A 25,201-nucleotide genomic window follows, 5' to 3' on the forward strand; every position below is an offset into this window, starting at 1 on the left:
TCTTTAGGAATATTACTGAAATCCCAATTGACTTGGCCAGTTAGAAAAACAAATCTTTACTTTTTTTAAGTAAACATGTTCAATTTAATACATAGAAATGCAATGAAGTGAACTGAAATTGTGACAGGGATAGACAGATGTTGTCCTTGTGACCTTTTACAGCTGCTCTTAGCTGGATTAATAAATGTATAATGAAGGGTAAAGTTTACTTTTATTCTGGTTTTCCATTAGAGGCTCCTCCTCTTTGTGATTTGCTGTTGTAGGAGAGGAGAAACAGAATTAGTGGCTGTAATTAATAATATTCTAGGTAGACAGCAGGGTTGAAGGGACCTGACGACATTTGCAGGGTACAATGAGGCAGAAAAAGCATCCAGTAAAATGTGTCCATTTCAGAAATGTGCGCTGCATTATGTAATGCGAGCAAAGGTTAGAAGCCCTAGTTTCAGGTATTCCCAGAGAAGTTGTGTGCAAGGACAGCGCAACATGGCCGGCGATATTGTAACTCAGCGGATTTTGCTTCCCATTGGGCTTTTACAGTTTTGTAGGCCAAGGCAAGAGATGGTAGGGGAAGTAATAGTAAAAATGCACTGCTGATAAGGCTAATCTATGCACTTTGTTAGGACTTTTGAAACATCTTGACACATTTCCAGTGAGTAATTTCAAAGCTCAGTGGATTTGATTAGCTTGTGTCTCTAGTCTTATATTCTAGTCAGTATAGGTCTTTACATATTAAATACCTCCGTGGTTCCTACTGCAAGGTACGTCTGGAAAGCTTGAGAATCTAAGCTTTAGAAACTATGGTTTAGAGATTAACTTTGATCAAGTCTATGTTAGGAGTAGAAATGAAAGTTAACAGGGGGATTAAAACAACTGGGCAACTATATTCAGCTGTAACACAGCCAGAATGCTTTGAGTGGTGTACTGGAGGATGGGAATTTTGTGTTGACTAAGTATGTTTCTTCTTTAAATTGAATATTCTTGTATGTTCCTTCCATTTTCATGTCAATTTTTTAATATTTGTTTAAATAAATACACAAATCTGGCACTATAAAAGAGCATCTGACAATTTAAACTTGTTTAGCTCAGTGATAAGTATCGCTTCTTCCACTTGCATGTTAAATGACATGGTGAAAGATATTTAGATATGAAAGTTGCTTTTCAAGGGAAAAAAGTACTTTAACAACAAAACCATGAAAATAAGCTGATATGAAATAACAGTGAAAACAGTTTTAATGCAGCATGCAAAAATTGCTAATTTAAAAACGTTTTAAGGTTAATTAGAACTGTTAACAAGTGGAACCCAAGTGCTAATACAGAGTTTAATTTTTTTATGTATTTATATATCTTGCCAAAGACTTTATTTTGATCAGTGAAAGAATCTTTTGGGGTAGCTGACAGACAACATCTTTTTTTTCTTCACCAAAGCTCATTTAATGCAGGTTTCATTGTTCTGAAAGGAGATATGTCTTTATAAAACATCTCATTCAGTGATATTATTATTAGTTACTCTTTTTCTGATACGTGTTTCCAGAAAAAATTGGAACTTAAACTCATTTAAAAGGAGAGAGAATTAATTAAATTTGCATTAATGAGCACTTCCATTGGCTTTTTTTCTTGGAATTGGGAGTGGCTACCAGGGGTGATCTTTGTCCTTGCTGTTTTCTATAGTGAAGCAGAGACCAGTTCAATTGAACTGTAAATGCAGTATGAGAAGAATTGGGAACTTTGCCTTCAGGGAATATGTGTTTGTTCCACACACATGTTCGTGTGCATGGCCAGAGAAAAGCAGACCCCACCTGTACTTTGAGGCATCTCTTGTCTCTGTTCATTATTGAGTAGCTGGCAAAGGTCACTTCAGTTCTATGTAGTAATAAAAAAGACCAAAACACCAATGTTAGCTATTGGGAAGAAAGGTTAAAAAATGCACAATTTTGGCACTGTATAAATTGGTCATGCTCCCAAATCTTGAATAGTTTATGCTGTTTTGGTGATGTTATATGTAAAAGATACGGTAAAGGTTAGTGAGGATGATTAGAGGTGTTCAGAAAGCTTTCATAAATAGTCTGACATCTTGGAAGAAAGATGAATTGATGAGTACATATATCGTGCATAAAAAATCATGAGTATCATGGGAAACCAAATAAAATATGGTTGAGCACTTCGGTAGCACAAGAAAACTTCCAATTGAATTGAGGCTTACATTTTTATAGCCACAAATTGACTTTTAGACAAAGCACAAGTAAACTGTGTCCCTTCTCATTTGAGAGGCAAAAAATATAAATGTGTCTAAACGGAAAACAATTCAATGGATTTACATACAAGCACTGACTGGTAATAAAATGTAATACAGATTCTGGCTTAAAAGTCAGAGAAAGTATTCTGGGAGCCCTGGTTGGAGTTTTGCAGAGTTTCACTTTGGTTGTGATTGTGCTGAAATATAAAAAGATGTCTTGCAGCAGCACAGGTTTTGCAAACTGTTGATGTGCTTTCCTTTTCCATTTCGTTTTCCAAAAGTGCTGGGAACCTTTTTTGTGAAGTGGAACCTGGGTATTATACTTCTGTGGTGTGTTTATTTTTTGTTGTATACTCAGACCTAGTTCCTACTTCAGAAGTTTTATTTCAGTGGTGTTCATTTGTTTAGATACCCTTAAATCCGAGGAACAATTCTGTGCAGGCTTTGCTCTGTTTAGGTCCATTTTTCACATAGCTGTGAATCATCCTCAGGGTTCATTAAATCAACTTCTTAAATTATATGACTTCTGTCAATAGTTTGACATGGTTTAATTGCTATATAGTTTGTTCTGAAAACCATATTTATTCAGAAGGTAATGAATCTTGTTTAAATATAGTCAACTGCATTGACTTTGTCCCTGTTTTATCTTCTGCTTCCTACTCAAATGTTTGGTAGCAGCCTCAGAAGGTCACATTTAAAGGAGTTCTGTACACTGTGAGTTCAGTGTGATGGGAAGACTGTTCTGTAGCAGATGTTCCAAGATGTCCCTATACACACTGAAAAATTATCCTTTAGTATAAAAACAGGTGTCAGTAGGTTAGCACTTTTACCGTTTGCAGTGTGTGATACTTACGGGCTTGTGGTATGCGGTGGGATGCTCAAAAACTTCCTGGGTCAATATTGTGTATGTTCATGTCCACTCTGGTTTTGCCTCGTCTTGGCTGGTAGTTTGTAGAGGTTGTGAGGCTGCTTGCTAGTGCTCTACCTCCAGAAATGTGATCATGGCTCACAACTTAGGCGCAGAGATGTTTTCCTCTCTCCAAACTCCCCTACACAACAATAACATCTAGTTCCAGAAAGAAAAATTTGCTATGAAAATTAGGGGGTTTATTAAAGGGAATGACCCAGAGCATAAAAAGGTGGTGATTCTTCTACTATTCCCTCTCTGTGTGTATTTTGAGCCTCTATCAAAACAGTCTTAAACACTTAAAAAAAACTTGCATGCTTTGCAGAGTAAAGGATGGCATAACAAGTGCAATGAAAGCCAAAACTGATCAAAGAATGGAACTGTATCCAAACAAGGAAAACAAACCCTTAAGTCAAATATAAAGACATAATAAGGCATGCCTAAAGGGATCCTGAAAAACAGCTGATGGCATCAGAACAGTAATAAAAATTTTCAGACGTTTCAAGAGCAGTAAACTATCTGTTTGCTTCTGGTTAGGTAAGAAGGTTCAAGGAAAAAGGGGCCATAGCAGAACAACTCTTTTTTTTTTCTTTTTTTTTCTTTTTTTTCTTTTATTGATGTTGTTGGTATTTTCTGTGGAGGAGTTAATGGAATGCTGGATGTATTACTATCATGTGTCTCTTGAGAGGGGCATCTGGCTGTACTGGAGCAGGCGAGCAGTGATACGGGTGCACAGAGGAGGTGAGGCACATGGAATGGACAAGCCTACCTGTACTGAGACTCTCATTATTTTAGCAGCAGGTTTTTAAATTGCTATGAAGTGTGGAATCTCTTTCATTAGCTGCATGCAGTTTCTCCACTCTTCCCTTTATTCTGATTCAGCTTGTTTGTATTGCCCTGTTGTAAACTAAATCTGGGAAGTGATCATTTAAAAAGCAAAACCACCCTTTTCAGGGTCCTTGTTTTTTAATTAGATTATTTCAGTTTTTGTTTTGATCGGAGATCAAATAGCTTTTGGCACTCTGCTACAGTTGCTCAGTTTCTCCTTCTGTTCTTTTCTTTAGTCATACTTTGTCATGTTTATGCTGCTTGTATTGATGGAGTTTTGGTTTTTTTTTTTTACAGTGACTACAGTTCCTGTCTCACCTCTTTGATGAAAGAGGACTATGACCCAGAAGTGACGTCTCCACTGTAGAACAAGCTCCTGTGGAATAATTTGTGTCCCTTTAAAAGCAGCACCCAGTTTACAAAAAATAGCATAGAGGAGATTATTTTTGGACCTGGCTCTTTTTTGTTCATGTGACCTATGTTTCAGCATGTAAATGGTGAAAAACGGGGAGATAAACATTTGTGCCTGCTTTTGAGCTTTATATCAAGTAGTGCTTAGCTCTGCGGAGCATTAGCCAAGTTACGTGAAGACCGGAATATATCCTAACATTCATTTTTTAAAATACTATACCTTTTTTTAGCAGATGTATGTGATAAAAATGAAGTTTATATTTTAAGAGCACTTGGGCAGATGCTTCTTGTTTAGGTCTTAGCATTTGGGGCAAACATTTTTATGTAACGTCGTCCTTCTTCCAGAGTGTTCAGGTTGATCTGCTGCAGATCATGAATTATCCAGCAGACTTGAGTGTATCTGTTCAGTATTAACCATGGTGTTGCTCTGAATGTTGTCATGCAGACTTGACAAACCTTTTTGTAATGTAAAGGCTGACTTCTGTACTACCACACCTGAGGAAATTTAATGAGGTGAACGTGGTCGTGGCTTTTTTTAAATATAAATTACCTTCTTAGGTAATTTTTTTTTTGTAGTGAGAGTGCAAAGAGAGGTTAAAATGAGCAGCTGAGGGGGTGAAGGGCACAGTTGGCACAAAGTGCGGCCTCTTGTGCTCAGCTTTGAGACGCACTATTGCCTCAAGGCTGGCCTTACAGCATACTGTAGAAGGAACCCGAAGGTCAGTGAAGCACAGAAACTGAGGACATTGGACTACAGAGGCCAAACTCAGGGTGAGTGATCATATGTACATTTTTCTTTGCTTGTATAGTGTTGACTTGTTCATAGATAAATTAAAGTTGAAAAATAAAACAGTAAACTGGAGAACCTTTCACAAAAGGCAGAATCCAGTTATATGGACCAATAATGGAATATTTATCATTTTGAGCAGTGGAAATTGCTGTGACATGGAAAGAACAATTCAGTTTCAGATTCCTCAGTGAGACACCTCAACTGGTCTTTGGTTGAACTTCCATTAAGGTCCTTCAACCAGCTTGTGTTCTGTTCCTAACCATTTGGTTTCTTCGCTATGAAAGCAGTTTCACCATAGGGTATTCTCTGGTGTATGGAAGTTGGTGGATCTGGATACAAGTTTAATTGAGGGGTACAGGTGCTGCCATATGGTTGTCTTCCAGGTCTCTGATCTGCTGTCAGTGTCTCTAACATCATCACTGGTTTGGTTTTATTTGATTTACAGCCTCTGGAATAACCATGCAGTGATCATGTCTTTGTAGACTATGAAACAACGAGCAATGAAGGAATGTACCCCACATTCTGTCACGTGTTGATTTTATACATCTGTGCGTTGTATGACTTCTGTATGCTATTTGTTCTGTTTTCTTCCCACCTCCACGCCCATCTTATCATGAATTTCATGGGTGTGTTACTTGTAAACAGGAAGTAACTGGAAATTTTAAGTTCTTACCTGTTGCAGTCAGATGAACAAAGTCAGCAGGAAAAACAAATGCTTACATGTAATATGAAAAACTACAGCAATTTTTCCCTCCTATTCATATAGGCCAAGCTTTGGGAAATAAATATTATTATTTCAGTTTGAGAAAGATGACAGGGAATGTTTTTTTTTTTTGTTTACAGATCCTGGCCATGAGGTTTGATGCCTCATTTTATTGAAGGGAGACACTGGACCTAAATGGCGCAGCATGACTTTGTTCCTGCCTGGCTTAACTTCTCAACGCCACAGTCAACCAAGGTAATATTAATACAGATCACCTTCTTTTACAGCTATGACAAAAAGCTAAACATTGCCCCAGTGTTTTGTTGAACTTAAAAAGTTTAATTTTAACTTCTTTGGTGTTTTTAAAGAAGGCTTTTGGAAACTTACTAAGGTGAAAATAATTTTTTTGTCTTTGTTTCAACAAATATTTCCCTTTTATTTCAGAGGAGGAACAATCTTTGCATTCAGACATGGGAGTAGTTCAGCATCTTTCTGTTGAGACTTGAGTGAGATCCCAAGTAGAAAGTCATTAAAGAAACAGCACTAAATCTGTGGTGGTCAAGACTTGAGCTGCCACTTATTTACAATTCAGGATATAATTTGGGTTTGATTTAGGAAAATAATCTGACCCTTGCTGAGTAGTAGATTGATAATAAGACCTTGGGCTCTAACTCCAAGCTCAGAAACACTCATTAGTTTTTTGGCAGCCTTAAAATGAGGGCAGTTTCCCTGTCACCTTCTCTATAAAACTGTTTCCAGAAGCTTAGGTTGACCCAGGAAGTCTGGTTTAGAACTTGTGTTACTTGTACATGGCAGTGGATAAAAACATTAAAATAGCAAACCAGATCATAATGGACAACACTGATGAACAAGAAAACAACTTTTGCCTTCAAGCTTAAACATGAGGAGAGAAAAGTAATTTCAGGATATTTGATCCATTTAAAACAAACCTGATTATTTTTTATAAATGAGGGAAAGTGAAGAGTAAAAGGTTCTTTAGAATCTTAATGCTAGAAGCATTAATGTTTTCTACAGCATCATAGTTGTTTCAGTTCAAAAGTGCTTTAACTTGCTTATGTATCTGTGAATTTTAATCAGATTGATTGGACCCTCCATTGCTGTCGGCTCTTCTGACTTAGAGGGAGTGAATGGATGAGCACCTCTGTATCTTAGAAATTCTTAAATTAATTTTGCAGAAAGTATGTGTTTGCAAAGACTGCTGGTAATTTTAGTGTGTTAGGTTCTCTGATTCTCTATAAGATACAGAGATTTGTGTGCCATTCTGATTAGGTTCACATGATTTGTGTGGCTTGTGTGGTTCACATTGTTGGCTAAGTAACTGTTGAACTGACAGGCTCCTCGAGTGCCCTAATGAATGCTTCATTACATCATTGTTTTACTTTCTGCAGTCCCCTGCAGCCACCTTTGAGAAACATGGAGAGCATCTTCCACGGGGAGAGGGCCGTTTTGGGGTGAGCCGTAGGAGACACAACTCTTCTGATGGATTTTTCAATAATGGGCCCCTCCGAACTGCAGGAGGTGAGTAGGAAGGATCAGAATGCAGTCTGAGAGCAAACATTTTGGAATATTTTACAGAATGAAGAATTCTGCAGAATACAAATAACATTTCCCAAAACTGTACCTTTTCAAAACATCCTGTAAGAAACTTGTGCTATTCTCTTCTCCTGTGCCATGTGCTCAGGCCTTGAGGGGTTTCTGTGGTAGCTGTATGTGCATTACATAGCTTCGTTTGCTTAGCAGTTTGCTGTAGCTGAATAAGTTTGGCCTAGTAGTTACTTAGTGAACTCTGAGTTAACCACAAAGAACAACAGCCTGATATTTCCAGTGTTCTGCATGGTGTGTTGACTTTTTTATTTGCATACTTATCTCCTTTTGTTTAGACTGCTGGCATCAGCCATCCCTTCTCCGCCATGATTCTGTAGATTCTGGTGTTTCTAAAGGAGCTCATGTTGGGCTTTCTGGCAGTCAGCCTGGCTGGCATGGTCCCTCACGGGGCCATGATGGTGTGAACCAGCGTGGTGGAGGAGGAACTGGAGTTCATCGCCACTGGAATGGCAACTTCCATTCTCGGAAAAGTTCCGCCTTTCAAGAAAAGCTGCCTGTTGAATCCAGGGAAGAGAAGAAGGAAGATAAAGAGCAGTTGCAATTTGAGGAAGAAGACTTTGTAAGTGTGTAGCTTCTCACTAAAAGTGGCAGCTGTGAGAAGTGGCTTTTCAGATCTCATTTCAATTAGCATTGATAGGTGGTGAGGCTCTAGAATTGCATTCCATTTCATGTCTGAGATCACAACAGATTTAACAAAGTTATTCCAGTGCTGACAGGATATTAACTGGTACCCAGAGTCCTCGGGATTTGACGACCTGTTGGATGGTGAATTTTGGCGCATTACTATATTATCCCAAATGGTTATTGTGAAAACACAAGGCAGATCTTCAGTGAAACCCATAAGGTGACACTTCTGCCTGCCACAGGAAAAGCAGTTGTACTGACTTTGTGGCTTTTTACAAAGCCTTTTTTTTTTTCTCCTAAGTACATGTGTTCAGCTTATCTTCAGTCTACCTGCCGTTCCTGTCCTCTGCATTCTGGGACATATTGGTATTTGTAATAACATTCCCAAGCTTGTTTGTGATATGTGCTCAGACCTTTGCAACCAGCTATCTTGAATCTTCAGGAGTAGTATTTTTTTATCAAAGATGCTTTCCTGTTTCTCTGTTAATCTGGGGATCAAGATTTCTTGAGCTATTTCTTCCATCAGTATCTCCAATTCACCAACTTCTTATCCAGCATTCTGATTCACGTGGTATTATCAGTACAGTAGTCTCTTACATCCTGTTTTACTGGAATATCTTTAGTTTTCCAAACTTTACCAGATAGTCCTTGGACTTAACAGCTTTCATCTTTAGGATGTGCAGTCCTCAATGCTAGTGCTTTGAGATTTATGCACCTTTCCTGCTTTCTCTTTCCAATTTTTTTTTTTTTTTCTCCTGTGCCCTGATGAGGATTTTTCTGATACCAGACCATGTATTTTGCTTTTTACATCTTGTTTCTTGCTCTCTTTAGGCTCTTCTTCACCAGTGTAATGAGGGCAATATCATCTGTAAGGTTCTGGTAACTCAGTCCCTTCACTTAATGCATTTCCTCTAACTTCATCTTCAATGCCAAAGCCATTACTGCCTCCAGTAATGAAAGGTTTCGGTGATAGTGTGCACACTTGTGTGTATCATCATCTTGAGATTTCTGCTGTTTTATTCAGCCTTTCTCTCTGGAAGGCTGTTTACAGCTGAAATTGTCATGGCAGTTTGATGGCACTGCTTCTATTCAGGAAGTTAGGAGTTGGATTGAAATGTATGAATGCCCACGGCTGCTTCAGGCCAAAATCTAGAGTCTGTACTTAAATTGCCACAGAAGCCACTTTGATTTAAGCTGCTGGGTTTTTTCAGTGAAGTGCTTGGAGAGTGATTGCATGCTCATGTTCAACTGCTTAGTCTAGGAGTGGTAGCCTTCATCACTGTAGTTAATACCTTGAGAGCAGTGATAAAGCTTGTGTATAGATTTCTGTTAATCTGATTTCTCAGTTCAGGATTTCTATAAACTCATTCTTTAGACTGTCAAAAGCCTGTTGGATTGTAGAAAGTTACTATAACGATTGCCACTGTGTACTGTTGTAGTCTGTCTTGGTCTAAATCTTTCTTCAGTGTACTTCTTCATTCTCTTCTTCAGTGCCTTGATGAGTGCTGCATGAGTACTACATGGCTGTTTCTTCTGTAATTACTTCCACCCCCCCCCCTTTTTTTTTTTTTTTTTTAAATGATAATACCACACACTGTCTAGTAGCAAGCTTTGCTAAACAACTCCTGTATTGTCTTTGCCATAGTGGTAAAACTAATGTATACTGTGGTTAAGTATGTAGCTCTTAGGCCTGTGTGGCTGATGATGGCAACACCTTTTCCTGACAGGTCTGCAGAACAGGCTGTTAGTCTAAGTTCTCCTGTGGTGTGAGCACCCTTGCTATAAAAAATGACCTGTAACTAAAAAATGGAGGACTGAAACAGAGGAATTTCTAGGGTCTCAGGCAGGAATTTATGCTATGGTGTGACATTTTTTCCTAACTCTTATAGAACAGGAATGCCTACTATTTCAGAAGCTCATTATTAGAGACTTATGCTGTCACCATAGTAACTAACATATGAAGAATTCATTAAAAAGAGGAAAAAGATGGCTTTATTTTGAACTGAAGTTATTTGGGACGGGGGAAGAGGAATAGCTCATCAGGAACACTTGTCATTGAATGCTTAGATTCTCTGTACTCCGCTTTGAGCTTGGACATGTCCTTAGTTATTCCATTAAGTTGAATTCTGATACTGAATCAAAGGTAAGTCTACAGAGAGCACTGAGTCTGTGTGCAGTATTGTCCTGGTGGACTCAGAAGCTTAACATAAATTTACCTGTAGCTTCTTTGTAAATGTGTAAATATATTCATTGTTCCTTTACATTAGGAGCCTAGTATTGCTTTTGTTGGGGGGAGTGTGTGTTGTTTTTTAATGGGTTAATGCATAACTACTATATAAAAATATTTTGGAAATGAGACTAGATTCTTCAGATACCGATGATGTGAAATCTGTTTTATATTTTGAGCTGCTGATTAAACACCTAAATCCTTTATGTGTGTATTGGTTGGTGGAATCTACATAATTGTATAGTAGAATACTAAAGAGCCTATCGTGAACCCTCTGATAGTTATGTTGGAAATACAGCAGAAGCCAAGGATAATACAAACTTGATTTTTAGATGTCTTGTGACAAAGCACTCTCTTCTAGTTCAGGTGCTGTTCAGAGAAATCTACCTGTATTCTGGTTTCTAGAAGCATAATATTAATACTGAAATTTTTTTGTTACATGCAATAAAATTATATACTCATTTGCATTGTCTTTTTACAGCCATCTTTGAATCCAGAAGCTGGAAGACACAACAACCAGAACAAACCTTTAGGGACACCTTCTGGAGTATGGGGTAGGTAAAGGTAGTTACATCACTGTACAGAATGCTGATGCTGAAGCATAAGTGATGTTTAAGTGCTAGTTTTTTCACTCAAAAATATTTTAAAGACTTAAGTGACACAGACAGTTTGCAGCTTTCTCTCCTTTGTTTTCCGTCCACAATTTTCACTAATCTCTTGGCCTTTTTGTCTACTTGAAACTGTGCTTGTGTTGTCTTAAAAGAAACTGCTGGTGGCAGTAATGTCACGGTTGCATTTACTTCCTGTCTTACTGCAGTTACAATTTCATGCAGACATCACTTAAAGGATAGAGCAGATTTGAGGGAACTAGATGTTAGTTCCCCAGTTGTGATTTTCATATTAGAAATACAGTAAAACTGTCATCATTCTGTGGTTTGGATTTATTTGATTTCTTTTTTTTAAACTCAGAATGGGCTTGCTTTTGAGTGCCTTTAAAAAATAGTGTGAAACAAAATGCCAGTTCTAGCAACTGAATACAGGTTTAATCTCTACTTAAAATGTAGCTAGATAAGTTGGCTTAATACTGTAAATAGTACAAATAAAAGAAGAATTTCAAAACCACTTCTTGCTGTAGTACCAGATTGTATTCTTTTTGAATGTTTGTCAGGTATCTATTGTTCTGCTGAAAAAATAATTATAATTAGCATTTATGGGTCTTTTAGCTATTTATACTATTACTGTTGTTAAATTGTTCTGCTTCTGCAGATGTGTTGGTTTGGGCTAAGAAATACTAATTGAGCTTGTTTGTAAAAGCACTGTGTCTTTTGAGATATAAGTTAAGCAAAGTATTTTTGCTGTGTTAGTGGACTAACAAAGCCAATCCATGGTTGCTCAGAAAAATTCTAATGTCTCCTCTGATTCCTGTAGTATAGTGGGAGGCTGTTAGCTGATGCCACTGTAGGTTTTTCCCTTCAGTGGCAAGGGAGCTGTTGTGGTTAAATTAAAAAAGATTGGACTTATCCAGTATTTTTGCTCAAAGCTGAAACAAAAGTACAGCTGATAGCAGTCTCAGAATCAGTTGTGCAGCATCTAAGATTGAGGGGGGAGAAACTGGAGCAATATACTGAAGCTATTACAAAACTGAACATTTGTATTTCAGAATGTTTCTCATTTTATTTTTACAGAAAACCCCCCTAGTGCCAAGCAACCTACGAAGATGCTGGTCATCAAAAAGGTTTCAAAAGAGGATCCTGCCGCCGCCTTCTCAGCTGCATTTACATCACCTGTTTCTCACCTGGCAAATGGCAACAAAGCCACCACCATTGTCCCAAGTGTCTACAAAAATCTGGTTCCTAAACCTGCAGCTCCTCCTTCCAAGGTACAGGGTTTTCCAGTGAAGTTAGTGAGCTGCAGATCAAAGGAGGGAATCAACCCCCTGGCAAATAGGAGTTGGAATCCAGTAGTTTCTGGGATAGTGGCCTTTACAGTAGAGGTCTGGTTACTACTAAAATTGTTGTTCCCTGTCAAAAAGCCATTTGGTCTTGTCCATAATGAGAACTAACCTCTCTTCTGACTATACTAATGTCCGTTTGAATGGATGTGTTCCCATGCATTAGACAAATCCTTATCTGAATTAGACAAAACAAGCAATGCTATAGAAGTGGAATGTGTGCTATGATGTGCTCAAATTGTTCACGTGACTACTTTGAAAAATCTTTATTGGGTTACAATACTTTGATGTGTTTAAAACACAATTGAAGCTAAAATCAGATTAGATTGTAGCATCCTGTAATTCAGCTCTAATTTAGTTGAGCTTTAAAGACAACCTGGGAAAGTAATGGGGTTTGTGCTATAATTCTTTTACTGATAGAAACGTATGAGTGTTGGAAAAAAAAAAAGTGTAGCTTTTTTCTTTCTTAGTTCTAGGGTTTATCTTGCCCATTTTTTCCCGAGAATCTACATGTATAGATGCCATAGAAACTTTGTAGGATTGATAATGAAAGTATTTAAGAAGCTAAAGAAAATTATTAGCTAGGTTGTTCTTTAGAAAGGTATCCAAATACTTTGAGTTCTAAAATTTACTAATTTCTAATGCTGTGACATTCCAACAAAATCTTTCCTATGATTAGAGTAGATTAGTCTTACACACTTCAAAGTTAAAAGCAAAATAAGAAAGATTAACAACTTTTTTTGTAAGAAAGCAAGTTTAGAGCGCTTTTTCCCTTTAAGTTTCTCTTAATTCAGGCTAAATTCTATCAACTACAAGAAAAATCCTCACAGTTAAAACGATTATCAAATAATCTTGTATAAACCCTTAATTTGGCAACTGATCTCTGTGGGATGGGATAAATTGGGCCATTATAAAGGTTACTAATAAAAGAGTTTTTAATTCCACATACAGTTTTCAGTCCATATGTGTACTTGTTGAGAATAGTTAAACAAGATGCAGCTTCTGACGGATAGGGAGCCTCCTGTGGCTTTTATTTTTGCTTGTACAGTTTGATTGATACATGTGAATACATAGTCTTCCCCGATTTTAATCTGGATGTTTTAAGTGGTCTTTGAAACAAAAAGCTAAAGATATATTTTCTGTCCAGACTGTTCGGTTGTCTCCGATTGCCTCAAAGTAAATAGAGTTCTAGTGAACAGGAATGCATACAGCTTTTCTGTTTTGGATCCTATTGTGTGCACAGATAACTTGCAGGTTCTGAAAGTTAGTGCTGTACCATCTGGAGAGACTGAGAGGTTGAAATGCACTTCTGAATGCTATGTAAATGTCTGTTGTTACTGCCAGTCATGGTATACCAGTTGCTTGAAGTTGTAGAATTTGGATGTAAAAATCTGTTCAGTTGTTACTCCTTGCTGTGCAGTCACCATTGCATTTGTTTTGGCTACTTCTAAAACCCGTAGTCAGAGGTTTTTCATTAATTCTATCTAGAAGAGCTGTCTTGAAGCTTTTCCTAACTGTGTTCTGAAATTAGGCTTTGTTTTGATTCTTCAGATGAAACAAAGTGCATTAATCAGTGCTTATAGTTAGAATAAACCCTTTCATTTTTATAGATATTTTGAAAAATATTACCTGTTTTTCTGAGACAGCCTTGTGACTTCCTTGTGGAAGTTCAGTTTACATCAAAAATAATGGTAGGGCTTTTTTGTTAGCTTGTTTTACATGTTATGTAGCTCTCATTTGCATTCCAGATTGTGTATCTATATTTAAATCAGAGATTATGACAACATGTAGTGCTAGCTGCCTAAGTTTCTTTTAATGAAGTTTTTACTGTACTGAACCAGTTGGTAGGTCTGGATTACACCTGGATTGATACCTGAGGTATTACAATATTGATAACTTGTGAAATGGTATTTGTCTCGTGGAGAAGGTACTGACTTTTGATATGTAGCCCAAGAAATCAGTTATGTTTACAGGATATAAATATGTATTTAGTGGTTTAGATATTAATTTTTAAGTGTATATGCATTGGCATAGTGCTGTGATCGTTGGGGGAGTGTGGCTCTTCTCAGCAGTGGGGATTGCAAGAGAGAATAATTGTCTGCTGGTGTCATCAGCAGGCTTTTGTTAATGAATGGTGACTATTGGCAAAGCTGAAAGGTGGGATATCAGCATATCCTTACTCAGAAAAACTGTGTGCATGATGCCTTTTATAAAGGTACAGACATAGAGCAGCTCTGGTAGAATGCATTATTCTGAAAACTTCTAGGAAGTTGTACAGAAATTGCCATGTATAAAGTAGTAGAGGGGTCAAAACATTCCTTTTGACAAAGTCAGCAGTATTGAAAAGGTGTCACAGGCAGACTCAATGAAAAATGTTTCTGTTAAATTGTACCAGGTAGTGTTGAAAAGAAGTGGTGGCAGTGAAACAAATGCATTCTTTCTTGGCTAATGGAGATCAATCATTGTTCACAGTCAAGCAATCCATGAAGGTCATAATCTGCAAATGATTCCTTTTGATATTCATCTCTAGTTGTGCTTGAATCTAGTGGCCTCCCTAAGAAAGCAGTAGGGGTCTGTCCTTGAATTTGTCTAAGCTGCCCCTTTGTGGAAACTGGGAGAACAACAGTCAGCAGCTAAGAGCTGGGCATCTTAAACGGTGCAAGCACCGGATCTGCGCAGATAACTTTTTGTCATAGTAATTCTACACCCTAATTTTGGTACCAGACAATATTGCGCAGATCAGGATATTTTCTGGGTTTGAAGGGAATGTTTGGAATGTGTGCTGTGAATGCCAGATAAACCATTCAGTAATGTGGACTGCTCTTGTTTTTAAGTAGGAGTGAAAGAGTAACGCTGATGGCCTCCCCTACCAAGTTATTTATTTTAAAATTAATGAAATAACCCAATGGAGGGTGAGAACATACTGAAGTAATGGCTTCTGCTCTCATTGCTTGCAGAATGCAAGATCTGTTGCATCTCAGATTTAACTGAATCCCACTTCTGCATGAGTTATTTTGCTAATGACTTGAAGGTGGCTTCAGAAGTCTAATGGGTCAAAGGAACCAGTATGGTTTAGTGCTGATGGGTGTTTTTCTTGTGCTACTGATAGAAGTTTCTTGTTAAGATCCTTCTTGTAAAGACTGTCCCTTCACAGTGTTTGTCCTTGGCTGATAAGAGACTTGACAATAACATTCCAAGTAACAAAAACTTACCTTGAAGTCTTTGCTTTTCAGCCAAATCACCAGTGTATTTGAAGGGGTACTGCAGAGAGTATCCAGAGCAAAGCAGCAAGTGTTCATGCACTTTAATAAACTGACTGCTTTTTCTTTTTTCTTTTTTTTTTTCTGTTGTTGTTGCTAAATCAGTGTAATGATGGACACTTTCAGGGCCCTAGGAAATAAGTAATTTACATTCTCAGCCTGGACAGAAATATTCCTTGATGTGTGCTTCTTCCTCACGCAGGGGAGGTTCCTGTCAAGTGATGCAAACCCTTTCTCTGTGGCATACACTGTTCCCATATGTAATGTGAATTTAATTGGGATTTTTTTACTTCCCATCTGTGGGTAGCTGTAAGATGCATTGCATTTCTTGGTGGTGATTCCAGTTAATGAAGAGCAATGCTGGATTTTCTCTTTGAGCTCTAACAGTTTTACTGGAGAGTGGTGCCCATGAAGCAGAGCTGTGTGTGGTTTGGGTAAGACAGAAGATGATGGGGGTGGGAAAAAGTGAGTGTCGAGGTAAACTTGTTGAGACTGTTATTGGAGAGGAAGGAAAAAAACGCTAAATCTGTACAACAGCCAGCTACTTGCAAGCAACCCCTTTTTTGCCTTACCATTTACTGTCCAGTATTTTGTTCTCTTCAATATAGCCAAGTCCATGGAAAGCCAACAGAAGTGAACATAAACCAGGCTCGCTTTCCTCCAGCCGTGACTCTGCCTTTACCAGTCCAGTGTCTGTAACCAAACCAGCGGTACTGGCGAGTGGCTCAGTCCTCACCTCTCCCAAAGAGGTAAGGGGTTGGGTTTGGGAATAGGGTGGGAACTTCTAACACTATCACCTACTATAGCTTAAACACGATATGGTCCTCTCTATACATGGTACCTACCTTTGCACCCTTGAAGAATGACTCACTTGTACATTCTTAACATGTTCTGATGCACCAGAAGAAAGAAAAATGTGGTTTACCTGGATGTAAAAGCATTCATCTTTGTCCAAATGTATTATAACTTCCCTCCAATTTAAAAAATACTAAAGCTTTACATAGTATTGCATAACAAGACGTGCGCAGACTTGGTGTTATTGGAGTGCAGATAGCAAGAACTGATGTGAATAGATAGATAAACTGGTATCATGCTGTTCGTCAGTATGGGAAAAGAAGGGGAAGGAGGTGATCTGCCTCATTTCCTTTCTTTAGAACAGCAGCACAAGCAATGAGTTCTGAGGGGGTTGTGGGAGTTTAGCATGTATACGTGTGCCTTCAGCTACAGTGTCTGTTTTTAATTTCGGTGTTGGAAGGAGGTAATCTGCTGAGGTGGGAACTGACCTACCTCCAGGTTTGGTCTCAAGTATGGAGAGAACCTTGGAATATAAATCTGTTAACATTTCAGCAGTAACTGTGAAATAACACATTTTGGCCAGCGTTCCTATGCTTCACTTTATAGCTTGTGTACAAAATGCTGGTGGGACCTTGAAATTCCACAAAGCTTAACAAAAAAGTGACACTGAATAACTTTTCTCCTCTGCTCCTGGGAATCAAAATTCAACAGGTTTGTGAGCCTATGTAAAAAGAACAAAAATAAAACAGACTACCATAAATGAAGTCTTCACAAAATTTTAAATGAGAGTGTGTGTGTTTCAAGTGCAACAGTGGGATGTTTTTTTCTAGTTGTGCATTTGTCTTGTTTCTTTACAGATCTTACTTCTGAAATAAGACTTTGTCATCTTTATGATTCTGTGCTTTTCAGGCTTTACTTTGCAACAGCCTGTGCTTTTCTGCTTTAGCCACTGCCGAGTGTAAAAGTGGTCATTAAAAGCAGTAGTTAACAAGCATGCACCTGTCACTTTGACAAACAGATCTTGCACTGTATTCCTTTCCCTTACCTTGCTTTTGTCTGTCCTTAGACTGAGTCCTTTGTGCTACTGACAGCTTTTCGTTTTGTGTAATGCACAGCACAGTATGGACACCTTTGCAGCATAAATATGTAAGCTTCAGTAGGCTTTCACCTCCAGGTAGATGCTGAGATGGGTAATCACTTTATATCATACAGTCGTAATGCAAGTTGTCTCCTTCACACACCCACCCCACCCCCCAAGGTCTTGAGTGAAACTTTAGTCAGCAAAGATGTCAGGTACTAATCTGACAGCAGGAGTAGGCAGCTGGTTTTTCCCCAGAACAAGCAGTACTTCCTTGAATACTTCTTGTATTACCAGCATCAATCAACTAAACAAAAAGGGCTTAAAAATTCCTCCCAACTAAAATTGAACGCTTGTAATACATTTTTCTTTGAATTTGTTGGAGACTTGCAGTGTGAAAATACAGGACCGTGGCCAGCAAATACTACTGTAATCCTATCTCCACCAGCCTACCACAATAACCTCTGCCTCTTTATTTCTGAAATGGGGATAATGCCCCTGCTGCAGAAGTGTTGAAAATAACACCTTTATGCATAAGAGACCACAGTGTGTTGAAAACTAAGAGTGCCAACTGGCACCATGTCCCCACAAGCCAGTCTAAGAAAACCATGTTAAGATACAGTCTGAATTCTTAAAATTATTCAGTATGACTTTTCTGTAAGAGTAGCCACCCCTGTAACATAGACTGACATCTGAACAAATCTGAGATGATGTGTAGTGCTCTCGTTAAAAACAAACAAAAAAACCCAACAGAGATGCTTTGACATTTCAGTGAAAGGGCTAAACTTCCCTTTAGAAAACATACCAAAAATGTCTACTTGTACCCCTTCAGTACTAAAAGAGAATGTTGTGTAAAAACACTTCTACAGAAGGCTATGCGTAAAATGAGAATAGAGGTGAAATTAAACTCCCTTTCAGGGATCAGTTGTTTCTAAACTTTAGCTATAACTGTCTTCCCCTAATGTGTAGAAATTTTTAGTATCTCGGCAGTTCTATGAAGCTTTAAAACAGCCAATAGTAAGGAGCTTGAGTAGAATGTTCCAAATGAGTAAATGTGTGAGCTGACACAGGCAGGGTGCAGGAACATCCTTAAAACCACAGACAAAATGCAAAGTGTAAACCTGCTCTCGTGTCGTGACCCAGGGGATGCCTGCAGCATCACCAAAGCAGAGGCATGCAAGTGGGGACATAGGCACTGCAGAGTTTGGTCATTGCTAGCCAGAAAGAGGAGAAAAAGTTGTTGAAGCTGCTGCTTTCACCTGTGTATTAGGGATTTTTGCAGGTGTGGGTTTCCACTATGCTTTGCTCTTTCCCACAGCAGGGCAGGAATCTCAAGCATGTTTGATAAGGTGCCTCTGAGTCTATTACAGGCCTGTGTTATCTCAACGCGGATGTTTTGCCACGGATGTTTTGTGTTTTACACACAAAACTAAACAACATTTAGTACCATACGTGTTTGTCAAAAACCCAGCTGCAAGTCACTTGAGCGTGTTTACAATCCTTCTTGCCTATATATTGCTGTTATATTCCCACACCAGAAGACATCTAATTTTTAGTCTCCTTTGTTCATTTTTACCTTCCGTCACTGCAGACAAAGTAGTTACCATGTTGAGAGCTTAATTTCAGTACCGTGCTAGCTTCTTATCCTAATACTCACAGCCACTTTTGTCTGTTACAATTGCTGATTTATTCTTTACTGTGTTGAATTAGGCAAAATCTGCAAAGGCCACTTGAGAAATGTTTACTGTAAGACATACTTTCAGCGTGTGCTTCCCTGAAAGGCATTATTGCACACCAGTGTTTCATGTGCAACAAGCATTAAAAATACAAGCAGCAGTTGCTGCCTTGTTTTTGTTTGCTAAATATTTTAGTTCCCTAGATCTTTGCTCAGAGCAGTGTGAGTATGATAAAAATACTTTGCGAAGGAGATTCATTTTGAAGAGCCTGGATTTGCAACCTTCCCACTGCAGTTTAAAAAAAAGTCGGGGGGGGGAGAAAAACACTCCAGGCTTTAGGAAATTTTACTCTGTTTTAATTAATATTGAGGGGAAAAAAAACAAGTAAGCAATGGGAAAGAATAGTTTTGCATGCAAGATTCTAATGCAGGTCTCCATACTAATGGCTAAATTGCTCATTGTTTTAAGAGTAGCCAGATGTGAACTCCATATATGAGCAGAAAGTTAGGATATTGGGAACTTTCACATAACATACCCTTAGGTTTCTTTTGTGTGCCCAGTCAAAATCATGGACTAGATTAAACTGAAAGCTCATCTTGGTTAATAGTGCTTTTATTGCAGTGTCATGGCTGGGATACTGCTCATGTGCAAACTCTTGGGCCTTCTGCCTGGATCACAGATTCAAGATAATTAAGAAAGCTTAGGCACTGTGGAAGAGCATGAGAGGTTACCTTGGGTTCATGAATTGACCTGAGCCAATTTCCAACTGGCTCCAGGGTTGTCTGTGTCTGGCTCCACACTGATGCACTGGGCTGTGAGTGTACATAGCAAGGAATCAGCCACGTGCTCTCCAGGGGAGGATAATGAGGCTGTGGCTACCCATTTCACATCCAGTTGTGGTTAGTTAAGCATGTAACCACTCCCTGGAAGAAGATTACACCACCCTGTAGCTTAATTTCAGGGTAGAGTCTGTCAGGATGGCTTAAGATGCAAATTTGACCTGAGACTAATCTTAATTTTTGAATTTTTGTAGGGTAAGAGTTCTGCATGAAGTTCTCTGCCTTAATATTCTGTTGTAAACTCCAGCATTGCTTGAGAGAGTTACATTGCCAAGGAACAAAATAAAATATTTTTATGGCTCTGTGAATTGACTCCTAGGGGAAGAAAAAAAAATTAAGACTTGATAATGGTTAAGTGGGAGAACAGAGTGCTAGTAAGGGAAGAAGTGAATGTGCCTCACCAGTCAGTATTTTTTTGATGGGAATTTGACATAAGATTTTTCTGGTTTGAGGGGTTAAGAGCCAGCCAAAAAACTGATGGATGTTTGAAAGGTGTAAGCACAGACCCTGAAAAGGGCCCCATCTTTGCAGCAATACAGTTTGTAAGCCTCTATATTCTACCTTCCTTGTCTAGAGTCCTTCCAGCACCACCCCTCCCATCGAGATCTGCTCTTCACGCTTGACGAAGCTGATGCGCCGTACCACTGATAAAAAGAGCGAATTCCTGAAGGCACTGAAAGATGATAGAAACGGGGAGATAACAGAGAACAGAGAATGTGACAAGCTGGATGATGTAAGATTGCTGTCCTTACTGTATGTATGATCATTATGTATTTAAGGAGTTGTGTACTGGAAAAAAGCAGAGCAGTGAATGTAGTTCAAGTTCTGGTGGAGGAGAGGAATGATTTCCACTGGTCTGGCACAAATGCCAGCAGGAGTAATGCACAGCACTGTGATGCAGGGAGGTCCATAACATGATGAAATGTAAATAGGTAATTAATAAATAAGGTGGAAGGGAAGGTCACAGACAGTGATGATAATTAGATTTTTGCAAGGATTCTCTAAGGAGTAGAACAATACCATATTTTAAAATCTTATTTTGCTTTCAAACTTCCTTGTCAAACTACACCACAGGAAAGTTGATTTCAGTGCTTGTGAAAGGTGCAGGATAGTGGCTTAAGGCGTGGAGGCTTAGACCAGACCTCTAAATGTGTAAGTCTGCGGCATAATTATCAGTCCAGGCTCTGTAAAAACCACTGACTCAAGGTGAAAAGCTTTGCTTTGCTTCCAAAAACGAAGCTCGAACTTGGAACCGTGCTGTTGGCATGGTCTGTGCAAAGCCCACTTCGACGCTTTTATTTTTCTTTAGATGGAGAGCAACAGCACACCAGAACCAAAGGAAAACTGGGAAGAGAACTGCCATCAGAATGGCCTTTCTCTCCCGTTGCCAGAGGAGGGGGAAAACCTCTCTCATTCATTGGAAGCAGAACACAGGTGAGTAAAAGGTAAAATAAGGTGTCTGGAGTAAAGGAGGCCAAGTCCTAGGCCTGTTTGAGGAGAAGGAAACTATTTCAAACACAACACTCTGGGAAGCAGCAGTAGTTTTGTGTGTACTGAGCTAGAGGTGTGTGGGTTTCCTGACTAGTGCTGGACTGGGTGGAGCCTTATTGAAGGTGAGCCAAGACTTTGCAAGGTCTGTAACTACACTTCTCTAGTGCCACATCCCCTTGTGTTGGTGCTACCTAGATATTTACCTGCCCACACCAGGAGTGAGGACAAACCTAATGTGATTCTGGTGAATTTACAAGCAGGTGCCCTAAACAAAATGGTCTGAAGACTTGTAGGTACACACTCACACACCACTTCTCTGTCTGCAGTTAAAATACTCCTGTGCTGCTTTAAATGCTGTAAAAGTGGGGGAGAGTTAAGAAAATATTTACCTAGTGTCTCAGCTTGTATCTGGCTTCAGTGAGTAAACAGTGTGTGAGCATCTGGTGTAAGCGGAGGGTAAGTTTTAGGAGAATTCTGAGCTGTGATACTGGTTTGATTGCCTTGTGTCCTCTTTCAGTGTCCTTGGATAGAATTTCAAATCTCTGCTTTGCTTTTCTTCTGCCAGACTAGTTATCTACCCGTTGTACAGGATTGCTGATGATTAAATATTTGTAAAAGACACCGAGTACAAAAAATGTTGGGTAAACATGAAACATTGTTGAAGTCTGCCTCATACAGAAGATTCCCTGGTGAATCAGGAGTGATTTAATATCAAAACCTTGTGCTTCGTGTACAAAACGTTCTCTCCTTTGCCTTTGTTCCCTTACTTTAATTCCCGTGCTCCTTTTATTTTCTCCACAAATCAGGTTATTGAAAGAAATGGGATGGCAGGAGTATCCTGAAAATGATGAGAACTACCTTCCCCTCACGGAGGATGAGCTCAAAGAGTTCCAAATTAAATCAGAGCAGGTATGTTTACAGCTCTTGCCACTCATGACTGCTCTTCTCCCTCTCCCTTCTCATGCACACGTCTTCTGTGGTGTAATTCTTAAGGATGTTCAAGAAGACAAAGAATTGAAGTGAGATTGTAGTGTGACTGATGACTGCGTTACCCGTGCAGAGCATGTGCATGCAGTTAAATGCATAATCTGGGTCCACAGATGGTTGGTGACAGTTACTCTCTGCACTTTTGCTTGGTTTAAAACTTGCTTTCATTCCTACAGCGAAGAAGAAATGGATTTGGGAAGAATGGATTTCTTCAGGGCCGCGGCTCCAGCCTGTTGTTCCACTGGAGAAGCACTTTTAAGACAAAGATTGAGGACTCAGACACAGAAACTAGTAGCAGCGAAACGTCAGATGATGATGCCTGAAAGTGGGCACAAGAAAATTAAAATAAATAAAACCAACCCAATAAACTCAGTTCATAGTTCAACATGTGTTTGGGGTTGTATAAACTAAACAGAGTTTATTCTGTCTCCAGTCTGTTCAGTTTTTTCTTTTGTTGTTGATACTTCATGCACAAGGGAAATAATTGTATCCCAAAGAAGAGAGAAATTGGCTTCTTTAGCTTTTTCTTTTGGTTTTGCCCTAATGCTTAATAGAAGTTTGTGCAGCTAGCAAATTTTGACAAAAATCCCTTGTGGGGCAGTGCACAAGTTCAGTCTTGTAAGCAGGACACAAGTGGCTGACTGATCTTTGCAACAACAAGCTTCTAACAGTGCCGCCTGCATTACATAATGTTGTGCGGTAACAGTGTGCTAAAACAATCATTGTCAATGACAAAATGGCTATTGAAGTTCTAATTATGTTAAATTAATGCTAATAACATGAATTTTTTATTTTATTTTATTTTTTTTGGCGGCTCGGGGAGCTTCATCACTTAACCAGGCGTTTGTGGTTTTCTTTTTTTGGGTACAGCTGTAAAATATTTGGATATAGGACTTGTTTGTGTTCTTCTTCTTGCAGCCTTGATATTCAGGGTGGATTGTAAAATATAAATTTTTTGTGAGATTTCAAAGATTAAGATTATTTTGATAACATTATTTACAGATTTAAAAAAGTGACTATCACATTGAGTCTGTATGAGGGGGAAAAACTACTGCATCAAAAATAACTAACTTGGAATAAATATTTTGCATCAGTTTGCCAATTCTAATTGTCTTTCTTATGTAAGAAAAGCTTTCCTCTAAAGGGACCTGCAACTTTGGGGGTTTAATAGCTCTGGGGATAAATAGTTTCTTCTCCCACTGTATTTTTCCACTTGGCAAACATTGCTGTAGCGCTCAGACTGCAGGAGCTAAACTCTTCCTTTAAGAAGGGAGAGGGAGAACAATGGTGAGATGATAGCCCATATTTGGTTTTTTTTTAAAAAAGAAATGAGAGAAAATAATTCAAATTATCTTCTACTTCAAGCAGTGTGCTTTTTTTTTTTTTTTTCTGCTTCATACAAAATCGTGAAGCTCGACTGGTCGGTGTCACTTGTTCCTAGTGCAATGCTGCTGTTTATGTTCACAACGTGGCAAGGGAATGTCTGAATCCAAAGCTGTTTTCATTGAAATCTTTTTTAAAAATTCATGAAAACATTTCTATTAGATTAAAAAGGATTTTACAAACAACTCAGTTGTGGCCTAAGATATTTCAGTGTCTGTTTTAAGTTCAGCTTGTACACAAACATTTTGGACTGGAAAGTATTGGCATGGTTGTGCACTGTTAGGGGGTTGGATGGAATTGCATGTGGGGTATGAAATCCTGGGGGGATTTCACCCGAGGTCTTGCTTCAGTCTTTTAAATCTGTTCCTGGCCAGGCAGAGAGGGCAGATGTGTAATAAAATTGTCGTGTTTAGCTGTGAATCTTTGCACCTGGGCTCGAGGGAACATGCTCAGTGACACCAGGTGTAACTCTGCTATTTGTGCCTTTAGTTCCCGCTGGCTCGGGCTGCTGGTACTGCCCTTACCGCCCCGGAGCGAGCGGCCGAGGGCTGTTCCTTCATCCCTGCCCTCGCAGCCTCGCTCCACTCGCTGGGAATGCTCGGGGAGGTGCTTGGGCTGCTCTAAGACCACAGATCCTCTGCTTCCTTCTGAAGGTACTTCGACTCTGGTGCCACCACACGTGGCTTTTGTTTGGAAAAGTTTATCCATTTTAAAAAAAATATAACTTCCTACATCCATTTAAGTGAAAAATCAGATAAATGTATTGTCATCGTTGTCAAGAAATGGGGTAGATTTAAAAAAGTCTGTGCTGGAAGCCACTTGTACTGGGCAAAGTAGATAGCTGCGCCGTTCCTGGCGAAAGTGAGAACCTGCTGCTGGGGGCCAGCAGAGCAGGAGCTGCGTGTACCCAGAGCTCGGGGTGTTTCACGTCAGACTTCAGCTTCCACCACGGGGTGTGCGCGGTTTAAACACCGGTGGAGCTTTTAAAGCGTTACTGCCTGCCGGACTGAGCAAAGCCCCCTCAATCAAACGGCAGCTTTTTCCTGAGCAAATCGCCTGGTTTCTGTGACGGGTGTTGCTAGTGGCGAAGTGGGAGGGGGGCGTAGGGCTCCCTGAGAAGAGCCTGTGGCTGTCTGCAAGCGGAGAGGGGCCAGGAGGGAAGGAGGGGGCTCGTTGGGGAACGCGGGTGGGCCCCTGGCCATCTGTGGCACTGAGACGGGGGCAGGGGGCGAAGGAGCGGTTCCACCTCGGGGGGGAGGTTGCTCAGCAGCGGTGATGCACAGCTGTGACCTGCTCCAGGGAGGAAAAGGGGCCCTGCCGGGGCACCCCCGGGGCTGGCAGCGAGTGCTGTGTAACCACCAAAGGGGAGCTCTGGGGGGGACAGGGCAGACT

General features: G+C 39.5%; 1 protein-coding gene across 1 annotated transcript; it reads left to right on the forward strand.

The window, feature by feature from the left end:
- Positions 1-4,265: 4,265 nt before the first annotated feature.
- GPBP1L1 (GC-rich promoter binding protein 1 like 1) lies at positions 4,266-23,528 on the forward strand. Its single transcript, XM_026853814.1, has 11 exons — positions 4,266-5,150; positions 6,013-6,127; positions 7,282-7,411; positions 7,774-8,057; positions 10,831-10,903; positions 12,035-12,228; positions 16,169-16,309; positions 20,523-20,681; positions 21,258-21,382; positions 22,246-22,348; positions 22,603-23,528. The coding sequence occupies exons 2-11, from the start codon at positions 6,068-6,070 to the stop codon at positions 22,747-22,749; spliced, it is 1,416 nt and encodes a 471-aa protein (XP_026709615.1). The 5' UTR covers positions 4,266-5,150; positions 6,013-6,067; the 3' UTR covers positions 22,750-23,528.
- Positions 23,529-25,201: the final 1,673 nt, after the last annotated feature.

This window comes from Athene cunicularia (assembly GCF_003259725.1).
Source record: "Athene cunicularia isolate RWA chromosome 8 unlocalized genomic scaffold, athCun1 chr8_part1, whole genome shotgun sequence".
NCBI lineage: Eukaryota > Metazoa > Chordata > Aves > Strigiformes > Strigidae > Athene > Athene cunicularia.

Bases quoted from the DNA above. Each gene is read 5' to 3' on its own strand.
- GPBP1L1 (XM_026853814.1), top strand. From the start codon at position 6,068: ATGGCGCAGCATGACTTTGTTCCTGCCTGGCTTAACTTCTCAACGCCA. The intron at 6,128-7,281 runs GTAATATTAATA...TACTTTCTGCAG, and splicing joins CAACGCCACAGTCAACCAAG to TCCCCTGCAGCCACCTTTGA. The intron at 20,682-21,257 runs GTAAGATTGCTG...ATTTTTCTTTAG, and splicing joins AATGTGACAAGCTGGATGAT to ATGGAGAGCAACAGCACACC.